The 17,273-nt window shown below is 70.3% G+C and overlaps 4 protein-coding genes across 6 annotated transcripts; 1 reads left to right on the top strand and 3 right to left on the bottom strand.

Annotated features, from left to right (window-relative positions):
* Window positions 1–330: 330 nt before the first annotated feature.
* Window positions 331–2,428, bottom strand: RAB13 (RAB13, member RAS oncogene family). 2 transcript variants are annotated; one of them, XM_062016230.1, is made up of 8 exons: window positions 2,249–2,427; window positions 1,533–1,593; window positions 1,395–1,455; window positions 1,197–1,274; window positions 1,016–1,105; window positions 843–908; window positions 692–742; window positions 331–602 (listed from the first exon to the last, which is right to left on the bottom strand). In XM_062016230.1, exons 1-8 carry the CDS (start codon window positions 2,370–2,372, stop codon window positions 525–527), a joined length of 609 nt encoding a protein of 202 aa, XP_061872214.1. In that variant the 5' UTR covers window positions 2,373–2,427; the 3' UTR covers window positions 331–524. The 2 variants fall into 2 exon arrangements, with proteins under 2 accessions (XP_061872214.1, XP_061872215.1); XM_062016231.1 differs by lacking the exon at window positions 1,016–1,105 and having other exon boundaries at window positions 2,249–2,428.
* Window positions 2,429–3,591: 1,163 nt separating this feature from the next.
* Window positions 3,592–5,492, top strand: RPS27 (ribosomal protein S27). Its single transcript, XM_062016240.1, has 4 exons — window positions 3,592–3,697; window positions 3,903–4,011; window positions 4,349–4,459; window positions 5,367–5,492. Exons 1-4 carry the CDS (start codon window positions 3,692–3,694, stop codon window positions 5,393–5,395), a joined length of 255 nt encoding a protein of 84 aa, XP_061872224.1. The 5' UTR covers window positions 3,592–3,691; the 3' UTR covers window positions 5,396–5,492.
* Window positions 5,493–5,885: 393 nt separating this feature from the next.
* ECM1 (extracellular matrix protein 1) lies at window positions 5,886–9,603 on the bottom strand. Of its 2 annotated transcripts, none has more exons than XM_062016206.1 (7): window positions 9,499–9,603; window positions 8,557–8,628; window positions 7,769–8,055; window positions 6,708–7,305; window positions 6,361–6,461; window positions 6,128–6,192; window positions 5,886–6,050 (listed from the first exon to the last, which is right to left on the bottom strand). In XM_062016206.1, the coding sequence occupies exons 1-7, from the start codon at window positions 9,548–9,550 to the stop codon at window positions 5,993–5,995; spliced, it is 1,233 nt and encodes a 410-aa protein (XP_061872190.1). In that variant the 5' UTR covers window positions 9,551–9,603; the 3' UTR covers window positions 5,886–5,992. The 2 variants fall into 2 exon arrangements, with proteins under 2 accessions (XP_061872190.1, XP_061872191.1); XM_062016207.1 differs by having other exon boundaries at window positions 8,557–8,625; window positions 9,499–9,595.
* A 628-nt stretch (window positions 9,604–10,231) lies between these two features.
* On the bottom strand, window positions 10,232–16,730 carry TARS2 (threonyl-tRNA synthetase 2, mitochondrial). The gene is made up of 18 exons (XM_062016205.1): window positions 16,669–16,730; window positions 16,380–16,573; window positions 15,818–15,941; window positions 15,610–15,731; window positions 15,408–15,525; window positions 14,815–14,879; window positions 14,647–14,725; window positions 14,426–14,569; window positions 14,255–14,353; window positions 14,001–14,167; window positions 13,412–13,574; window positions 13,196–13,333; window positions 12,497–12,574; window positions 12,306–12,406; window positions 12,121–12,222; window positions 11,908–11,980; window positions 11,695–11,809; window positions 10,232–10,688 (listed from the first exon to the last, which is right to left on the bottom strand). The coding sequence occupies exons 1-18, from the start codon at window positions 16,726–16,728 to the stop codon at window positions 10,540–10,542; spliced, it is 2,091 nt and encodes a 696-aa protein (XP_061872189.1). The 5' UTR covers window positions 16,729–16,730; the 3' UTR covers window positions 10,232–10,539.
* Between the last annotated feature and the right edge of the window lie 543 nt (window positions 16,731–17,273).

Raw genomic sequence — 17,273 nt, 5'->3', positions numbered from 1 at the left:
GAGGGGGCGGTGCCCGAGTGAGGGCGCGGCGCTGATTGGACGAGGTGCGCGGAGGGGGCGTGGCTCGGCAAAAGGCTGAGCCAATTGAGTGGCCGAGCCTCAGGAGGGGGCGGGGCATGAGGAATGGAATGCGCCGTGTGGGTGGGCGTGGCTTAGGACGAGGTGTGGCGCGTGAAATGGGCGTGGCTGCGAGTAAGGGGGCGGGAGCGGAGGGATCCGATTGGCTGACAGCGAGGGGCGTGGCTGGAGCCGAAGGGGCGTGGCCTCGCCCGGCCGCTCCCCCCGCCCCGGTTCCCGCCCCGTCCCCAACACAGACACCGGAGCCGGGGCAAAGGCACAAGCTGGGCTTTATGGCACGAGGTGTGGAGCCGAGCGCGGAGGGCAGCCCTTCCCCTCCCCACCCTGTGAGTCCCCCCCGCCCCCGAAACCCTCCTCACCACCCCCCGCACCCCCGGAGAGGCGCCAGCGCTGCCCCGGGGCGGGGGGGGAGCGGCGGCGGCGAGGGGAGGGGTGTCCCGGTGGCCCTACGCCAGGGAGCATTTACTCCCGGCCTTCCTCGGGGGGCCGGGCTCCAGGAGAGGCCTGTTGCTGCTGCTGGGGGCCTGCAAGAGGGAGGGGAGAGGGTCAGGGGGGGCTGGAGCAGGGAGAGACCCTCTCCTGGCCACCCTTTGCCCCCCCCAGCCCCACTCACCGCCTTCCGGAAGGATTTCTGCAGGATGTCCCGAGCCAACGTGCTGAAGGCCTGGGGAGAGGGGGGATGGTCAGCAGGGGCAGCATCCCCTGGCCATGAGAAACGCCATCAGGGGACACACAGACCCCCCACACCTGCAGCCCCCCCTCACCTCTTCCACGTTCACGCTGGACTTGGCGCTGGTCTCAAAGAACCTGATCCCGTGTTCCTTCGCCAGCTGCGGGATGGAAACCCTCTGGGTGAGCCCTGTGGACGCCCCAGGCCCACAGTGCCTCCTCCCAGCCCACTGGTGCCCCTTCCCAGCCCCACAGTGCCCCCTCCTACCTTCTCAGCCTCCTCCCTCTGCACTTTCCTTTTGCCCTCCATGTCACACTTGTTGCCGATGAGCAGCCTCTCGACCCCGGCAGAGGCGTTCTGGAAGCAGAGGAGGATGGGCAGGACCCTCCCTCCCCCATCCCAAGGCCCCCCTGCCCTGCCCCTGCTCCCAGCTCACACCCACACCCACCTCTTTGATGCTTTTCATCCAGTTTTGGATGTTCTCGAAGGATTTCTCGTCAGTGATGTCGTACACCAGGATAATGCCCTGCCAGGATGGCACAGTCAGAGGGGCAGGGACCCCCCAGCTCACAGAGGGGGTTCCTCATCCCCAGGCAGCCACGGCTGCTCCCCCCACCCTGAGCTGTGCCAGCACCCCGCACTGTACCACGGCTCCACGGTAATAGGCTGTAGTGATGGTTTTGAAACGCTCTTGTCCTGCCGTGTCCCTGTGGGAAAGGCAGAGGAGAGGGGTGAGGGCAGGAGGCAGAGGGGTCCACAATTCTCCCCCCACACACACACTTACCAGACCTGCAGCTTGATCTTCTTCCCATCGATGTCCACTGTCCGGATTTTGAAGTCGATCCCTGGGAAGGAAGGAGAAAGAGAAACGGGGGCTGGTGATGCCACAAAGAGCTCCACTCCCAGCTCCAACCACCACTTTCCCAGTAACCACCTGGCATCCCAGCAAAAGGAAGGGGTGGGGGGCAAAGTCCAAGCTCAGGACACCGGTGTCCCCCTGAGCCCGTCGGACCCGTCGGATCGAGGGGAGAAGAGACAGACAGAGCTGCCAGACCCCACTAAAGGCTGTCAGATCCCCTCTCCCCGAAACTCCCACATCCCTGCCTCCCTCCTGTTTCAGGACACTCTGTGTGAGGGTCTGAAGTGGATGAGGAGGAGGAGGGAGGGCCAGAGCCTGGGGATGACGGCGGGGCAGAGCCTGGAGCCCGGCCCAGCCCAGCTGGCAGCCGGCGGCGGGGTTTATGGCACGGGCTGTGGCTGCCGCGGGCTCAGGAAATGACTTTAACAGCGCGGGGGAAAGGAGGAGGAGGAGGAGGAGGAGGAGGAGGAGGGGAACGGCCGGTCCCAGCTCGGTGGCAGCCGCGGGACAGCCCCGGTGCGGAGCCACGGCCGCGTCGGTGCTGCGGCCCCTGGAGAGGGCACAGAGGCTCCGGGCTCGGTGCGGCCGCAGCCGCGGGGCCGGTGGGCGAGTCGCGGGGGGGTCGCGGGTACCTCACGCACCGATAGTGGAGATGTAGGTGCTGGTGAAGTTGTCCTCGGCGAAGCGGATGATGAGGCAGGTCTTGCCCACGCCGCTGTCCCCGATCAGCAGCAGCTTGAAGAGATGGTCGTAAGCTTTGGCCATGGCCCCCGCCCGCCGCCGCCACCGGGACCCGGCCCGGCCCCGGCCCCGCCCCGCCCCTGGCCCGGCCCCGCCGCCATCACATCACCGCCCCCTGCCCCCCCCGCCGGGACCGCCCCCCGCCATGGCGGCAGCGCCGCGACCTCCCCGGCATGGCCGCGGGCCCTCAGCGGCATCGCAACGGCCTCCAGCCCCGGCTCCCCGTCAGCAGACCCGCTCCTCCCGCCTGGCCGCCTTCCCGAACACGGCCCCGGCCCCTTCCCCTCAGCGCCCTCCCGCCATGGCCGCCGTTGCGTTCCGTTCCCTCCCCTCCATGGCCGCCGCTCCGTTCCGTTCCGTCCCCTCCCTCCATGGCCGCCGTTCCCTCCCCGCCCCTCAGCGCCCTCCCTCCATGGCCGCCGTTCCGTTCCCTCCCCGCCATGGCCGCCGTTCCCTCCCCTCAGCGCCCTCCCTCCATGGCCGCCGCTCCGTTCCCTCCCCTCAGCGCCCTCCCTCCATGGCCGCCGCTCCGTTCCCTCCCCTCAGCGCCCTCCCCTCCATGGCCGCCGCTCCGTTCCCTCCCCTCTATGGCCGCCGCTCCGTTCCCTCCCCTCCATGGCCGCCGCTCCGTGCCCTCCCCGCCATGGCCGCCGCTCCGTGCCCTCCCCTCTATGGCCGCCGCTCCGTTCCCTCCCCTCCATGGCCGCCGCTCCGTGCCCTCCCCGCCATGGCCGCCGCTCCGTGCCCTCCCCTCTATGGCCGCCGCTCCGTTCCCTCCCCTCCATGGCCGCCGCTCCGTTCCCTCCCCTCAGCGCCCTCCCCTCCATGGCCGCCGCTCCGTTCCCTCCCCTCTATGGCCGCCGCTCCGTTCCCTCCCCTCCATGGCCGCCGCTCCGTGCCCTCCCCGCCATGGCCGCCGCTCCGTGCCCTCCCCTCTATGGCCGCCGCTCCGTTCCCTCCCCTCTATGGCCGCCGCTCCGTTCCCTCCCCTCCATGGCCGCCGCTCCGTGCCCTCCCCGCCATGGCCGCCGCTCCGTTCCCTCCCCTCTATGGCCGCCGCTCCGTTCCCTCCCCTCTATGGCCGCCGCTCCGTTCCCTCCCCTCCATGGCCGCCGCTCCGTGCCCTCCCCGCCATGGCCGCCGCTCCGTTCCCTCCCCTCCATGGCCGCCGCTCCGTGCCCTCCCCTCCATGGCCGCCGTTCCGTTCCCTCCCCTCCATGGCCGCCGTTCCCGCCCCGCCGCGGCCGCGCCGCCCTTTCCGCCCGTGCGGGGAACCCCGCAGCGGATATAGCGGCTCCCGCCTGGCGCCCGCCCCTTTCCCTGGCCGCCGCCTGCACGCCGCCATGCCCGTGAGTGCGGCCGCGGCCCTTTTCCCTCCTACCCCGCCGCCGCGTCCCCGCTCCCGCCGTGGCCGCGGGGAGGCGGCGGCGGGGCCGGTGCGGGGCCGGCGCGGGGCCCGCTGGGGCCGTTCCCCGCCGCCGTGTCCCCGCCGCCGCGTCCCCCCCGCCCCCCGCAAAGATGGCGGCGGGGCGCTGACAGGGTTTGTCCCCGCAGCTGGCCAAGGACCTGCTGCACCCGTCCCCCGAGGAGGAGAAGCGGAAGCACAAGAAGAAGCGGCTGGTGCAGAGCCCCAATTCCTACTTCATGGACGTCAAGTGCCCCGGTAACGGCGGCCGGGACCCGGGGAGGGGGACCGGAGGGCTCCCGGTCCAGGGGGGTCCCTGGGGGAGGGTCCCCGGGGGAGGGTGAGGGGGTTCCTGGTGAAAGGGGAGGGTCCGGGGGGGTCCCTGGGGAGGTGGGAGGGGGAGGGGAGGGTTCCCGGTCGAGGGGAGTCCCTGGGGGAGGGTCCCCAGGGGACGGGGGGTCCCCGGGAGAGGTGGGAGGAGGGTCCTGGGGGGATCCCCAGGGAAGGGGGAAGAGATGCGCTGCGGGTCCCGAGGGGATCCCCGTGGGGGTCCCGTGCGGGGGTCCCGGCGCTGACCCCGGCCCGCTGCCCGCAGGCTGCTACAAGATCACGACGGTGTTCAGCCACGCGCAGACCGTGGTGCTGTGTGTGGGCTGCTCCACCGTGCTGTGCCAGCCCACCGGCGGCAAGGCCCGGCTCACAGAGGGTGCGGCGGGGGGCTGCGGGGGGCTGGGCCCGGCTCACAGGGTGCGGGATGGGGCTGCGGGGGGCTGGGCCCGGCTCACAGGGTGCGGGATGGGGCTGCGGGGGGCTGGGGGCAAGGCCCGGCTCACAGAGGGTGCGGCGGGGGGCTGAGCCTGGCTCAGAGGGTGCGGCTGGGGGCAAGGCCCGGCTCACAGAGGGTGCGGCGGGGGGCTGAGCCTGGCTCAGAGGGTGCGGCGGGGGGCTGGGGGCAAGGCCCGGCTCACAGAGGGTGCGGCGGGGGGCTGCGGGGGGCAGGGCCCGGCTCACAGGGTGCGGGATGGGGCTGCGGGGGGCTGGGGGCAAGGCCCGGCTCACAGAGGGTGCGGCGGGGGGCTGGGGGCAAGGCCCGGCTCACAGAGGGTGCGGCGGGGGGCTGCGGGGGGCAGGGCCCGGCTCAGAGGGTGCGGGATGGGGGGTTGGTGGAGGGGGGAATGTGGGGTTTGGGGTGGGGGCTGAGAGGGAATTTGGGGTGAGAGAAGGGTGGGATTGGGGAGGGAGAGTTTGGGGTGAGGGGTAATTCAGGGTGAGAAGGGAGTGGGGAGGGAGAAGGGATTTGGGAGGAGGATGAGAGGATTTGGGGTGAGAGAAGGGAGGTGGGGGAGAGGGGATATGGGGAGAGAGGGGTGGGATTTGGGGTGACAGGGTGGGATTTGGGGTGGGCAGAGACGGGGGGATGGGTGGGAGCAGGAGAGATGGAATTTAGGGGAGACCAGAAGATTTGGGGGGATGAGAGAAATGGGGCCAGGGAAATGGGTTTGTGGGGTGAGATGGAGTTTGGGGTGGCCAGAGGTGGAGTTGGGGTGTAGGGCAGAGGATTTGGGGCCCCAGGTGCGGTTTGGGGGGCCTGACCCTCCTCCCTCCCTCCGCAGGCTGCTCGTTCCGGAGGAAGCAGCACTGAGCGCGATGGAGGGTCGCGGGCGGCTGGGGGGTCCCGGCCCCGCTGCCCCCCCCCTGCCCCCCACCGCCTGCTCCCAATAAATTTTGGATAAAACACAGCTGTGAGGAGGGAGGTGCTGATGTGGGGGGATGAGACCCCAGAGAGCACCCCAACACCCCCTGGGGACCCCCAGACACCCTCAGGGGCCTTCACCCCCCCCCAGGAGCTGTCTGATGGGAAACTGAGGCACGAGGTGGGACGGAGGGATGAGGGGACATGAGGAACAGCCCCTGGGGTCGTGGGGATGGGGGAGGGGGCTGTGGGGGTACCCCAGGGGGTTGGGGGGGGCAGCAGGGGATGGTGACAGTGGGGGGATATATAGAGGTGGGGGCCATGGGGACACTTTGGGGGTGGCAGGGGTCACCCTGGGCTTGTAGGGATGGGGGGGGGTCACACATCTCCCCCCACCCCAAATACCACTCCCCCCCAAGAACACTGAGGCAGCTGGAGGTGACACCACAACACCTTTATTGCCCCCCCTCAGCCCGGGGGGGGTTCTGTCGTTGCCGTGGGGGGCACGGGGCAGCCCCCAGCCTCACCTGGGCCAGGGGCTGCTGGTCAGAGCAGCTGGGGCGCTGTGGGAGGGGGCACAGCGCTTGGCTGGGCCTTGGGGGAGCTGGGGACAGACAAGGGGGGGTCAGGGGGATGTGAGGGTCTGAGGACCCCCCCCACGCCCCCTCCCCCTGCACTCACCTGGGCACAGGGGCTCTGCTGGGGGGGGGCTCAGGGCGCAGCACACGGCCTCCGGCGCCGGGCACCTGGGGGCACAGAGGGGAGGGGGGTGTTGTGTCCCCTCGGAGATGGGGGGTCCCTGGGGTTTGGGGGGATCCTGATGCCAGGGCTCTCTCTCATATGGTGGGGGGGTCCCCACGGCTTGGGAGGGGTGTCAGGGGGTTGGAGAGGGTTCTGGGGGGGGGGGGTCTCACCTCTTGGGGAGCAGACCCAGCTCTCGGCTGTGCTGCTGCCTGTCGTGGGAGGGGTGGGGGGCGACGACCCCCCCGTGCTGTGTCACCAGGCTCCTCTTTCCCTGCAGGACAGGTGGGGGGTGGGACACACACCCCCATCCCCCCCAAAGCCTTCAGACCCCTCCCCACACCCCTGGGGCCACCCCCTCCCTCAAACCCACCCTCAAACCTCCGAGTCCCTTCCCTGGACACCCAACCCCCAACCTGAGCCTCCCCCTACACCCCGTGTGTGCCCCCCTTCTCTGGGCACCTGGGTCACCTTCCCTGGCCCCCCAGCTGCCCCCCGTGTCCCCCCCAGGGTCACTCACCCATCAGGGTGCGCAGGACGTGCTGGGGCACCTCAGGGTCCGGCAGGGCCAGGTCCAGCTTCAAGTGCCAGGAGTTGCTTTGGGGCAGGGAACGTCTCTGGGGCAGGGAGGGTTTTTGGGGCAGGGAGGGTCTCTGGGGCAGGGAAGGCTTTTGGGGCAGGGAGGGTTTTTGGGGCAGGGAAGGTCTCTGGGGCAGGGAAGGTCTCTGGGGCAGGGAGGGTCTCTGGGGCAGGGAAGGTCTCTGGGGCAGGGAGGGTCTCTGAGGCAGGGAAGGTTTTTGGGGCAGAGAACGTCTCTGGGGCAGGGAGGGTTTTTGGGGCAGGGAGGGTCTCTGGGGCCAGGACGGCTGCACCACCGATGGTCTGAAGCCAGGGGCCGGTGGGAGGCCGGGGGCAGCTCTGCGGTGACGCTGGCAGGAGCTGGTGGGCTCGGCCGTGGCCGTGGGGGGCTCAGTGGGGGGCTCAGTGGGGGTCTCGGAGCCTTTGGCAGCCGCCCTGAAGCAGCGTTTCCTCGCGGCCCCGCGCTGGCGGCAGCAGGAGAACGGCCGCGTCTTCACCCCAAACTCCTCGCTGCAGAACCCGTCCAGCACGGCCCCCCACTGCGGGACAGGGGCGTCAGACCCTCCCCCGCTGCACACAGAGCCCCCCAGTGCCCCCTCCCCAAAACCACTCCATGTCCCCCCACCTTCCCCACAGCCCCCCAGCATCCCTCCTTCCCAAGAGCCCCTCAGTGTCCCCCCTCCCCAGACCTCTTTGGTGTCACCCCCTCCCCAAACCCCCTCAGTGTGTCTCCCATCCCCAAAACAACCCACTGTCCCTCCCACCCCCAAAACCCCTCAGTGTCATCCTCCCTCCCCAGTGTCCCCCCCTCCCCAAAACCCCTCCATGTGCCCCCCCCATCCCAAGAGCCCCCCAGTGTCCCCCCCTCCCCCAAACCCCTCCATGTCCCCCTCCTTCCCCAGACCTCCTTGGCGTCCCCCCCCTCCCCAAACCCCTCAGTACCCCCCTCCCCGCGCCCCCATGGCCCCGTCCCCGCGCCCCCATGGCCCCGTCCCGACTCACGGCGCGGCGGGCGCAGGCCAGCGGCTGCGGGAGGCCGCAGCAGCCCCGCAGGCGCCGGCCCAGCTCGGCCACGGCCGCTCGCTGCCGGTGCAGGTGCCCGAAGGCGCTGGGGGGCAGCGGGGCGGCGCTGGGGGTGGGCCCGGGGGGGTCGCGGCAGCGGCGGCGCAGGGCAGGGCCCACGGGCCAGGCCGGGGGGAAGCCCCTCAGCACGGCCGGCGGCCAGGCCGGGCGCGGCGGCGCCGGGGCCAGCGCGGTGGGGGGCAGCTGGGGGTCCTGCTCCTGCAGCACTGCGGAGGGGCAGAGGGTACGGGGGTGACCCGCGGCCCCGGCCCATACACGTCCCATCCGCATCCCAACCCTCCCTGGCCCCGGGTCACACCCCCCGCCGTGTGCCCCCCATCCCAAACACCCCCATGTCCCACACAGTCCCCCCCCACCCCAAACACCCCCGTCCCCACGTCCCCCCCATCCCAAACACCCCCATTCCCATGTCCCACACAGTCCCCCCCATCCCAAACACCCCCGTCCCCACGTACCCCCACCCCAACCCTCCCTGGCCCCGTGTCACCCCCTGCCCACATCCCCCCGTCCCAAACACCCCCGTCCCCATGTCCCACACCGTCCCCCCCAGACCAAACATCCCCCTCCCCACGTCCCCCCCACCCCAAACGTCCCCCTCCATGTCCCCTCATCCCCAACCCTCCCTGTCCCCACATCACCAGACATCCCCCTCCCCAAACACCCCCATGTCCCCCCCATCCCGACCCCATCCCACCCCCTGTGCTCACGCTGCTGGATGTCGGGGTGCTGCAGCTCCACCCTCTCCTGTATCACGGCCTGGAGCAGCTCCGGGGCCACTGCTGGGACCAGGGGGGTCACGGGGGATCAGGGGGGGTCAGGGGGTCGGGGGGACACAAGGGGTCAGGGGAGGACACGGGGTCAGGGTGGGACAGATGGGTGAGCAGGGGACACGGGGTCAGAGGGGGACACGAGGGGTTGGGAGGGGTCGGGGGGACAGATGGGAGCAGGAGGGGACCTGGGGTCAGTGGGGACACCCCAGGGTGCGGGGGCCAGCGGGGACCCCTCAGCACAGCTCCCAGCAGCAGCTGGGTGGGGACTGCCCGAGGTGTTTGGGACAGGGACATCATCCGGGGAGGTGGCCCAAAGGCGTGGGCAGGAGCCCTGGGTGTCCGGGGAGGGGGCTGGGGAGGGGGCTGGGAGGGGACCCCGGGATTTAGGGTCAGCCGGTGCCCAAACGGGGATCCAGGTGCCTGGGGAGGGGACCTGGGGGCTTGGGGAGGGGGACATGGGGGACCCAGGATGGGGACCCAGGAGTCGGGTGCCCAGGGATGGGACCCAGCTGATGGGGGGGGGGATCCAGGTATCTGGGGGTCCCAGGGGAAGGGTCCCCAACATTAGGGGAAGGGACCTGGGCATCTGGAGGGGGTCTGGGGAGCGGATCCCGGCCTCTGGGGAGGGGACCCAGCTGATGAGGGCATCCAGACGCCCGGGAAGGGTCTGGGGGCGCTGGGCAGGGAGGGGGTGCCCCAGGAGGGAACGGGGGGGCTGGGGAGGGGTCTCGGGGGGCCCAGGGAAGGCTCCCGGCTGTCTGGGGGGGCGCAGGGAGGGCCCCGGCCGCTGGGAAGGGGCTGTGGGTGCCCCGGGATGGGCGCTGGGAGCCGGGGGAGGGGTCCGGGGGGGTCCCGCTGGGGGGGGGCCGTGGGACTCACCCCGGGCGCCGAGGAGGAGGAGGAGCAGCAGAGGAAGGCCGAGGGCGGCCATGGCGGCGGCTGCTGTGGGGCAGAGCCGGCTCTGCCGCTTTATCAAGGGCCGGGGCGGGGGGAGGAGGGTGAGTCACGGCCCGGGGGGGCCCAGCACGGCCGGGGGGGGCACACGGGCCCCATCCTGCACCCCCAGCCCGGGCTGGGACCCCCGCAGGCTGGGGGGGGCTCAGGGGCTGGGGGATGGTGCCAGGGGCTGTGGGGGGTGTCAGGGGGCTGTGGGGGGGTCCTTGTGCCCATCCCACCCCCTCCCCAGCCTCTGCTGTGTCCCCCCCCCCCGTTGCCCCCCCCAAGGAAAGGGAAACTGCAGATTTTTGTGGTTTTTGCCCCATTTTGTGGGTTTTTGCCCCACCCTGTGACTCACCCCCCCCCCCCCAACCCCCCTGAGCCGGGGGGGCACCCTGCAGGACCCCCCCAAACACACACAACAGGGAGAGGGGGCTGAGGGGGGGGGTCTCACCTCCCCAACCCCCCCAGTGTGGGGCAGGAGAGTGTCCCAGGGCATTGGGGAGGGGGCTGGGGGGGGGGGTGTCTGTGTCCCTCTGCAGCCACATCCTGCCTGAGGCTGAGCCCAGCGCTTTGGGCAGGTACCAGGGCGTGGGGGGGGACACCCCCACCCCTCAGTGCCGGGATTTTGGGGTGGGGACAGAGACAGAAGCCAATGCCCCCCCCCCCCCCCCCCCCCCACTTTGATTGCCCAACAGCCCACAGAGTGACTCAGGTTTGCGTAAGAGGGGGGAAAACCGGGTGGGAAAAACCCTGGGGAAGGGAGGGGGGGCACCCAAACCACAGGGGGGGGCACCCAAACCACAGGGGGGGGCACCCAAAGATGAGGGAGGGGGGGCACCCAAAGCTCTGTGTGGGGGCTGAAGCGCTCAGGGCAGCCCCCAGCCCCAGCCCCGAGTCACACCAGTCTCAGCTCCCAGCAGCTTCTTTAATGCGATGTGGGGGGATGTTTAGGGGAGGGGGGTTTGGGGGCCGTGTGGGGGCTCAGAGGCGCTGCTCAGCGTCGGGGACGCGCCGGTCCCTCAGCTCCTGCAGCCGCCGCAGCAGCCGCCCCACGTCCCACTCGCCGCGCTGCGCGTTGTCCCGGCTCCGCACGCTGGCGCTGCCACGGGCCCGCTCCCGGGGCCCCACCACTGCGGGGGCACGGCGCTGAGCGGGCACCGGGGGGCTGGCTGCCCCCTCTGAGCCCCACACACCCACCCCGGGCTGGGCACTCACACCCCAGCCCCCAGCACCAGCACACCCGCTGGGGTTGGGATCAGCACCCAGTGAGGGGGGCAAAGGGGGTGGGGGGGGGACACAGGGGGTGGGCACAGGGGGTGAGGAGGGGGCAAATGGGGTGAAGCGGGGCTGTGTCCCCCCTCTGTGCCCCATAAAACCCCCCCTGGGCTGGGCATTCCCACCCCAGCCCCCCAACACCATCACACCCCACTGGGGTTGGGATCAGCACCCAGTGAGGGGGGGACACAGGGGGTGGGGGGTGGACACAGAGGGTGAGGGGAGGGCAAATGGGGTGAGGGGGGGGCTGTGTGTCCCCTCTGTGCCCCATAAACCCCCCCCTGGGCTGGGTGTTCCCACCCCAACCCCCCCCCAATCACAACTGTCTGGAGTTGGGATCAATCAGCACCCAGGGAGGGGGGAGCAATTTGAGGGAGGGGCTCAGGATGAGCCTCAAAAGGGTCCTGGGGGGGTTTAAAGGGGGGGTCTCAGTGCTCTCCCCACGGCCCAGGGGGTTCAGTGTAGGGGGGGGGTCCCCAAAGGCAGTTGGGGGGGTCCAAAAGGGAGGGGAAGGGGTCCCAGGAAGGTGAGGGGGGGCTCAAAAGGGTCTCAGGGGAGTCCCAAGAGGGGGGACAGTGGGGTCCCAGGAGGGTGTCAGGGGAGCCCCAGAAGGGTCTTGGGGGGCTGAAGGAAGGTATTGGGGGGCTGTTCCCAATGAGGGGAGGGGGCTCAGGGGGGCTCAGGATGGGTCCCAGGAGCCCCTGGGGGGGTCCCAAAGGGATTTCCAGTGAGTGAGGGGTCAGGTGAGGTGCCCAAAGGCTCCCAGGGAGCTGTTGTGGGGGGTCCCACCCCCTTAACACCCAGATTCCTTTTATGGGGGTGGTCCTGGGGGGTCTTTTACCCCCACAACCCCTTCCTTACCCAGCTGGAAGTTGTAGTGAGCAAGCTGAGCTCGTCGGATCTTCCTGGCCAAAGTGGCCCCGGGGTCTCCATCCAGATCAACCATCAAGCCCCCTCCCCTCAGCACAGCCTGAACCTGACACCCCCCAAACCCAGAGCCATCAGAAGGGACATTATTTTGTGGGGAGGGGGTTTAGTTTGGGGTTGGGGGGGACACACAGAGCTGGGACTCACCTCCCTGGCGTAATCCTCGACCTCAGGGCTCTGTGGGATCACCATGACCTGCAGTGGGGACAACCAGAGGGGCCTGGGGGGGACAACAGGGTGTAAAGGGCTGCTCTAAGGTGATGGATCATTTCTAGAGGGGGGGGGAAGACCCCAAAGGGTCCCGTTTTGCCCCCTTTGGGGGCAAAACGGGACCCTTTGGGGTCTCTCCCCCCCCCTCACCATCGTCCCCCACAGCTCTCAGCCAGCACAGCCACCATCCGCTCCACCGAGCCCAGCACAGCCCGATGGATCAGCACAGGTCGCTCTGTCCCCCCTGAGGCACTGAGAGGGGACAAAAGGGGGTGAGAAAGGTCAGAAAAAGGGGGGGCACACCCTCCCCTTCCCCTTCACCCCCCCCCCAATACCTGTTGTACTCCAACCCAAACCTCTCGGGCATCTGGAAATCCAACTGGATGGTGCCACACTGATGGTGGCGACCCAAAGCGTCCTGGATGTGGATGTCAATCTGGGGGAAAGGAGGGGAAACCCCTCAATGTGGGGTTTGTCGTGGTTTTGGGGGAGTTGCCAGCTCTGGGTCCCCCCCACAATGTCTCACTTTGGGGCCGTAGAAGGCGCCGTCGCCCGGGTTGAGCTGCCAGGGCTGGCCGAAGGCGCGGAGGCTGCGCTCCAGCTGCTGCTCCACGAGGACACGCGGCCAGGGGACACAGGGGACAACGGCCAGGGGTGATCCAGGAGGTGGGAAGGGGAAGGGATGTGGAGGAGATGAGGTGGAGGGTGGGACAGTGTCCAGGAGCAATGTAGAGGCCACGAGGTGGGGACATGGGGTTGGGGGGACAATGTCCAGGCACGACACAGGGGGGACAATGTGGGGACATGACATGGGGGACAGTGTCCAGGAGCAATGCAGGGGACAGGGGATGGGATACAGGGTATCTCCATCCCTGTCCTCATCCCAATCCCATCCCTGTCCCATCCCATCCCATCCCATCCCTGTCCCATCCCAATCTCATCCCATCCCCACTCCTGTCCTCATCCCCATCCCATCCCCCCCATCCCATCCCTGTCCCTTATCCCCATCCCCATCCCGTCCCAACCCATCCCTGTCCCATCCCTGTCCCATCCTTATCCTCATCCCGTCCCATCCCATCCCCAACCCAATCCCATCCCTGTCCCATCCCCATTCCTGTCCTCATCCCCACCCCATCCCATCCCATCCCATCCCATCCCATCCCACCCCACCCCACCCCATCCCATCCCATCCCACCCCACCCCACCCCACCCCATCCCATCCCACCTGCTCAGCACGGTCCCAGCTGTGGGGGTCCCCCAGGAAGCCGGGGGGCCGTGTGGCCAGCGCCAGGCGGAAGGAGAAGCCCAGCACAGCGTAAACCTTCTGCACAAAGCCCAGGCAGGAGCGGATCTCGCTCTCCAGCTGCAGAGCAGGGGGCAGCGGGTGAGGGGGGACCCGGAGAGGTGGGGGGCGCGCCCAGGGGCTGTGGGGGGCGCTGACCTGCTCCGGGGTGCAGAAGATGTGAGCGTCGTCCTGCTGGAAGCGCCGCACGCGCGTCAGTCCCGTCAGGCTGCCGGGCGGCTCGTTGCGGTGCAGCACCCCGAAATCCGCCAGGCGCAGCGGCAGCTCCCGCCACGAGCGCGGCCGGTGCGAGAACATCAGGCTGGGGGCACGTGGGGAGCCTCACACTGCTGCCCCCCTCAACACAGGGACCCCCACACTGCTGCACCCCCTGGGACCCCCACACAGGGACCCCCACACTGCTGCACCCCCTGCGACCCCCACAAAGGGACCCTCACACTGCTGCACCCCCTGGGACCCCCACACTGCTGCACCCCCTGGGACCCCCACACAGGGACCCCCACACTGCTGCACCCCCTGGGACCCCCACACATGGACCCCCACACTGCTGCACCCCCTCAACACAGGGACCCCCACACTGCTGCACCCCCTGGGACCCCCACACAGGGACCCTCCCACTGCTGCACCCCCTGAGACTCACCCCCCACAGCCCCCAGCTCACGGGTGGGAGCACATCAGGCTGGGGGGGGCACGCACAGAGACCCTCCCGCTGCTGCCCCCAGCTCACCAGTGGGCCGGGCAGTTCATGGGTTTGAGGGACAGGGTCTCGGTGTCGCTGGTGCAGGAGAACATGTGGCTGCTGTAGTGCTGCCAGTGCCCCGAGAGCTCCCAGAGGCGTGGGCTGAACAGGTTGGGGGTCACCACCTCCCAGAAGCCCCTGGCCTGGTACTCACTCTGTGTGAGGGGTGGGCACGGGGGGGGCATCAGCAACAGCCCCGCAGCAGCCCCCTGTGTGCTGGGCTGTGGGGCTCAGACACCCACCCTGATGAAGCTCACGAGGGTGTTGTAGATGTGGGCGCCGCGGGGCAGGAAGAAGCAGCTGCCGGGGCTCAGCTTGTGGAAGAAGAAAAGCTCCTGCTCCTGTGGGGGCACAGACAGGGGTGTGATTTGGGCAGGGTGGGCTCAGTGCCAGCCCCCCGGCGCAGGACTCACCCTGCCGATGCGGCGATGGTCACGCTGGGCGGCCTCGTCCTGCGCCCGCTGCCACGAGGCCAAATCCTGCTCGCTGGGGAAGGCGACGGCGGCCAGGCGCTGCAGGGACGGCCCCCCCGGGCCCCTCCAGAAGGCAGCTGAGCTCTGGGGGGAGGGAGGGAGGGTGAGGGGCAGGTTTCCTCCCACCCCCCACCTTCAGCTCCCCCCGTGTGGAAACCAACCGTGAGGACGCGCAGGGCGACGAGCAGCCCCGTGTGCCGCAGCAGGGGCCCGGGGCAGAGCTGCAGGAGGGGTCCACACCTGGACAGGGGAGGGACGTGGGGATGGGGATGGACGTGGGGACACCCCCATCCCCTCCCAGACACGAGCCCCCGGTGCCAACCCCTCACCTATAGACAGTGGCCGTGGGGGATGTCACCTCCTCCTCGATCTGCTGCAGCTGGAAGCTGTTGTCCTGAAGGAGAGAGTGGGGGGGGGGTGACACTGAGGGGGACACAATGAAGTGGGTGACACCAGGGGCTGTGACACTGAGGTGGGTGACAGTCCCCAGTGGGTGACACCAGGGGCTGTGACACTGAGGTGGGTGACAGTCCCCTGTGGGTGACACCAAGGGCTGTGACACTGAGGTGGGTGACACCAGGGGCTGTGACACTGAGGTGGGTGACAGTCCCCAGTGGGTGACACCAGGTGCTGTGACACTGAGGTGGGTGACAGTCCCCAGTGGGTGACACCAGGGGCTGTGACACTGAGGTGGGTGACACCAGGGGCTGTGACACTGAGGTGGGTGACAGTCCCCAGTGGGTGACACCAGGCGCTGTGACACTGAGGTGGGTGACACCAGTCCCCAGCAGCATCACCCCAGTCCATAACCCCCCAGCCCAGGTCCCACTGTCCCCAGGCTCAGCCCCTCTGTCCCACCCTGAGGGGACACGCCATGGGACACACACACACCCCGTGGGGGGCTCAGGGGGTCGTGTCTCACCTTGAAGAGCTGCAGCAGCTGCTGGCGACTGGCCTGGAGGCGCTGGAAGCGGTGCTGGGCGCGGGCGAAGGCCAGGCAGGCGTCCTGCAGCGCCGGCAGCTCCCCCCGCTGCACCGTCCTGCGGCCACGGGCACGGGCTGGGCACGCTGCACCCACACCAGCGGCCACACACACACGGGGGGCCCCTCTGTCCCCCCATTACCTCTCTCCCATGTGGACGTCGCAGTAGAACCCGTCCTCGGTGGCCAGGGCGCTGCAGACAGTGGCCCCGAAGAACTGCTCGGCCACGGCGGCCAGGACACAGGCACCCGACTGCCAGAAGGCCTGGGGGGGCGGGGGGACACACGGAGGGGCTGTGAGGGGTGGGGGGATGTGGGGACGCCCCTCAGCCCGTGTCCCGCGGCACTCACCGCCCGGCCCTCCGCGGACGAGAAGTCCAGCAGCTCCAGCTCAGTGTCGGCCTCGAGGGGTCGGTCGAGGTCCTGCAGGGTCCCGTTCACCCGGGCAACCAGCGCTGCCTCGGGGAGACCCCCCCTGCGGGCACGCCGTGACACCCCCTGCTCCGACACCCCCTGTCCCGACGCCCCCCGACCCGACACCCCCTGTCCCGATGCCCCCCGACCCGACACCCCCTGCCCTGACACCCCCCGACCCGACACCCCCTGCCCTGACACCCCCTGGGCGGGCAGGGAGGGACACACACACACACCGTGGGGACACCGGGGGGTGACGGGGACCGCGGGAACCCCACGGGGACCCTGCGGGGACACCCCGGGGGTGCTGTGGGGACCCCACAGTGTTGGGGGGAGCGCTGGAGACGCTGCGGGGGCACCGGGAGCTGGGGGGGACACGGAGGACACCGCCGGGACCCCGCGTGCAGGGGGCGGACACTGGGGACCCCCCGGGACGCTGCGGGGACCCCGCGGGACGCCCCCGCTGCCGGGGGAAGGGAGACTCGAGCCCCTCACGTACCCCAAGTGCGCGGCCACCTGGAAAGGGGTGGTCTGCAGGGCGCGCCCGGGCAGCTGCCGCCCCCCGGGCAGGGTGACGCGGATGGGGGTCCCCGGGGGGAGCCGCTCGGCCCCGCCGCCGCCATCGTCCTGCTCGTCCCGCAGCCGCTGGAACAGCCGCAGGCGCTCGGGGAGGTCACGGCTGGGCGCGGAGACCTGCGGAGCGCGGCGGGGTCAGGGCGCGGCGCGGGGCCGGGTCCCGGGGGTGGGTTTGGGGGGGTTTGGGGGGGTTTTGGGGGTCGCGATCGCACCCGGTGCCGCCGCGAGACTCCCGCGAGGAGCAGGCGCGAGGCGCCGCGCGCGCTCGGCATGGCGGGAACGCCCCGCCCCTTCCGCCGCCGCGCGCACGTCACGCGCGGGCGCGCCACACGCATCCCACCCCCCCCCCCACCCCCCCCGGGCATCGCAATGGACTCGCCCGCGCCAAGGGCCCGGCGCGGGGACGGAACCACGGCGGGAGCGGGAGGAGGGGACACAGCACCCCCCCCCCCCCAGCCCCGCGCTTCAGCGGCTGGTGCGGGACACGGTGGCGAGTGTCGGGGGGCGTTTGGCCACTCGCCGCCCCCCCGCCCCGGGCCATGGCGGGATGGGCAGCGCTGAGGCGACGACAAACAGACAGCTCGGCCGGGGCCTGGGGTCGGTGTGTGTGGAGGTCCCGAGCCCAGCGGCGCCGTCGCACAGCGAGGCTAAAAATCCCCAAACTCCCCCAAAATGAACCCGGTAAAGCCCCGGCGGGGGGCGCACGGAGCCGAAACCTCCCCCGTCCGTCCGACACATCCCCAGTGGAGTCAAAACTGACCGTTGTACACACACACAAAGTGGCGTCGAGTGTCCCGGGAGGGGGCAAAACCCATCA

The sequence above is a fragment of the Colius striatus genome, chromosome 29 (genome assembly GCF_028858725.1).
Source record: "Colius striatus isolate bColStr4 chromosome 29, bColStr4.1.hap1, whole genome shotgun sequence".
NCBI classification, from domain to species: Eukaryota; Metazoa; Chordata; class Aves; order Coliiformes; family Coliidae; genus Colius; species Colius striatus.
Note: the sequence above shows the minus strand (reverse complement) of the source record. Positions and strands in the feature narration are given on the sequence as shown.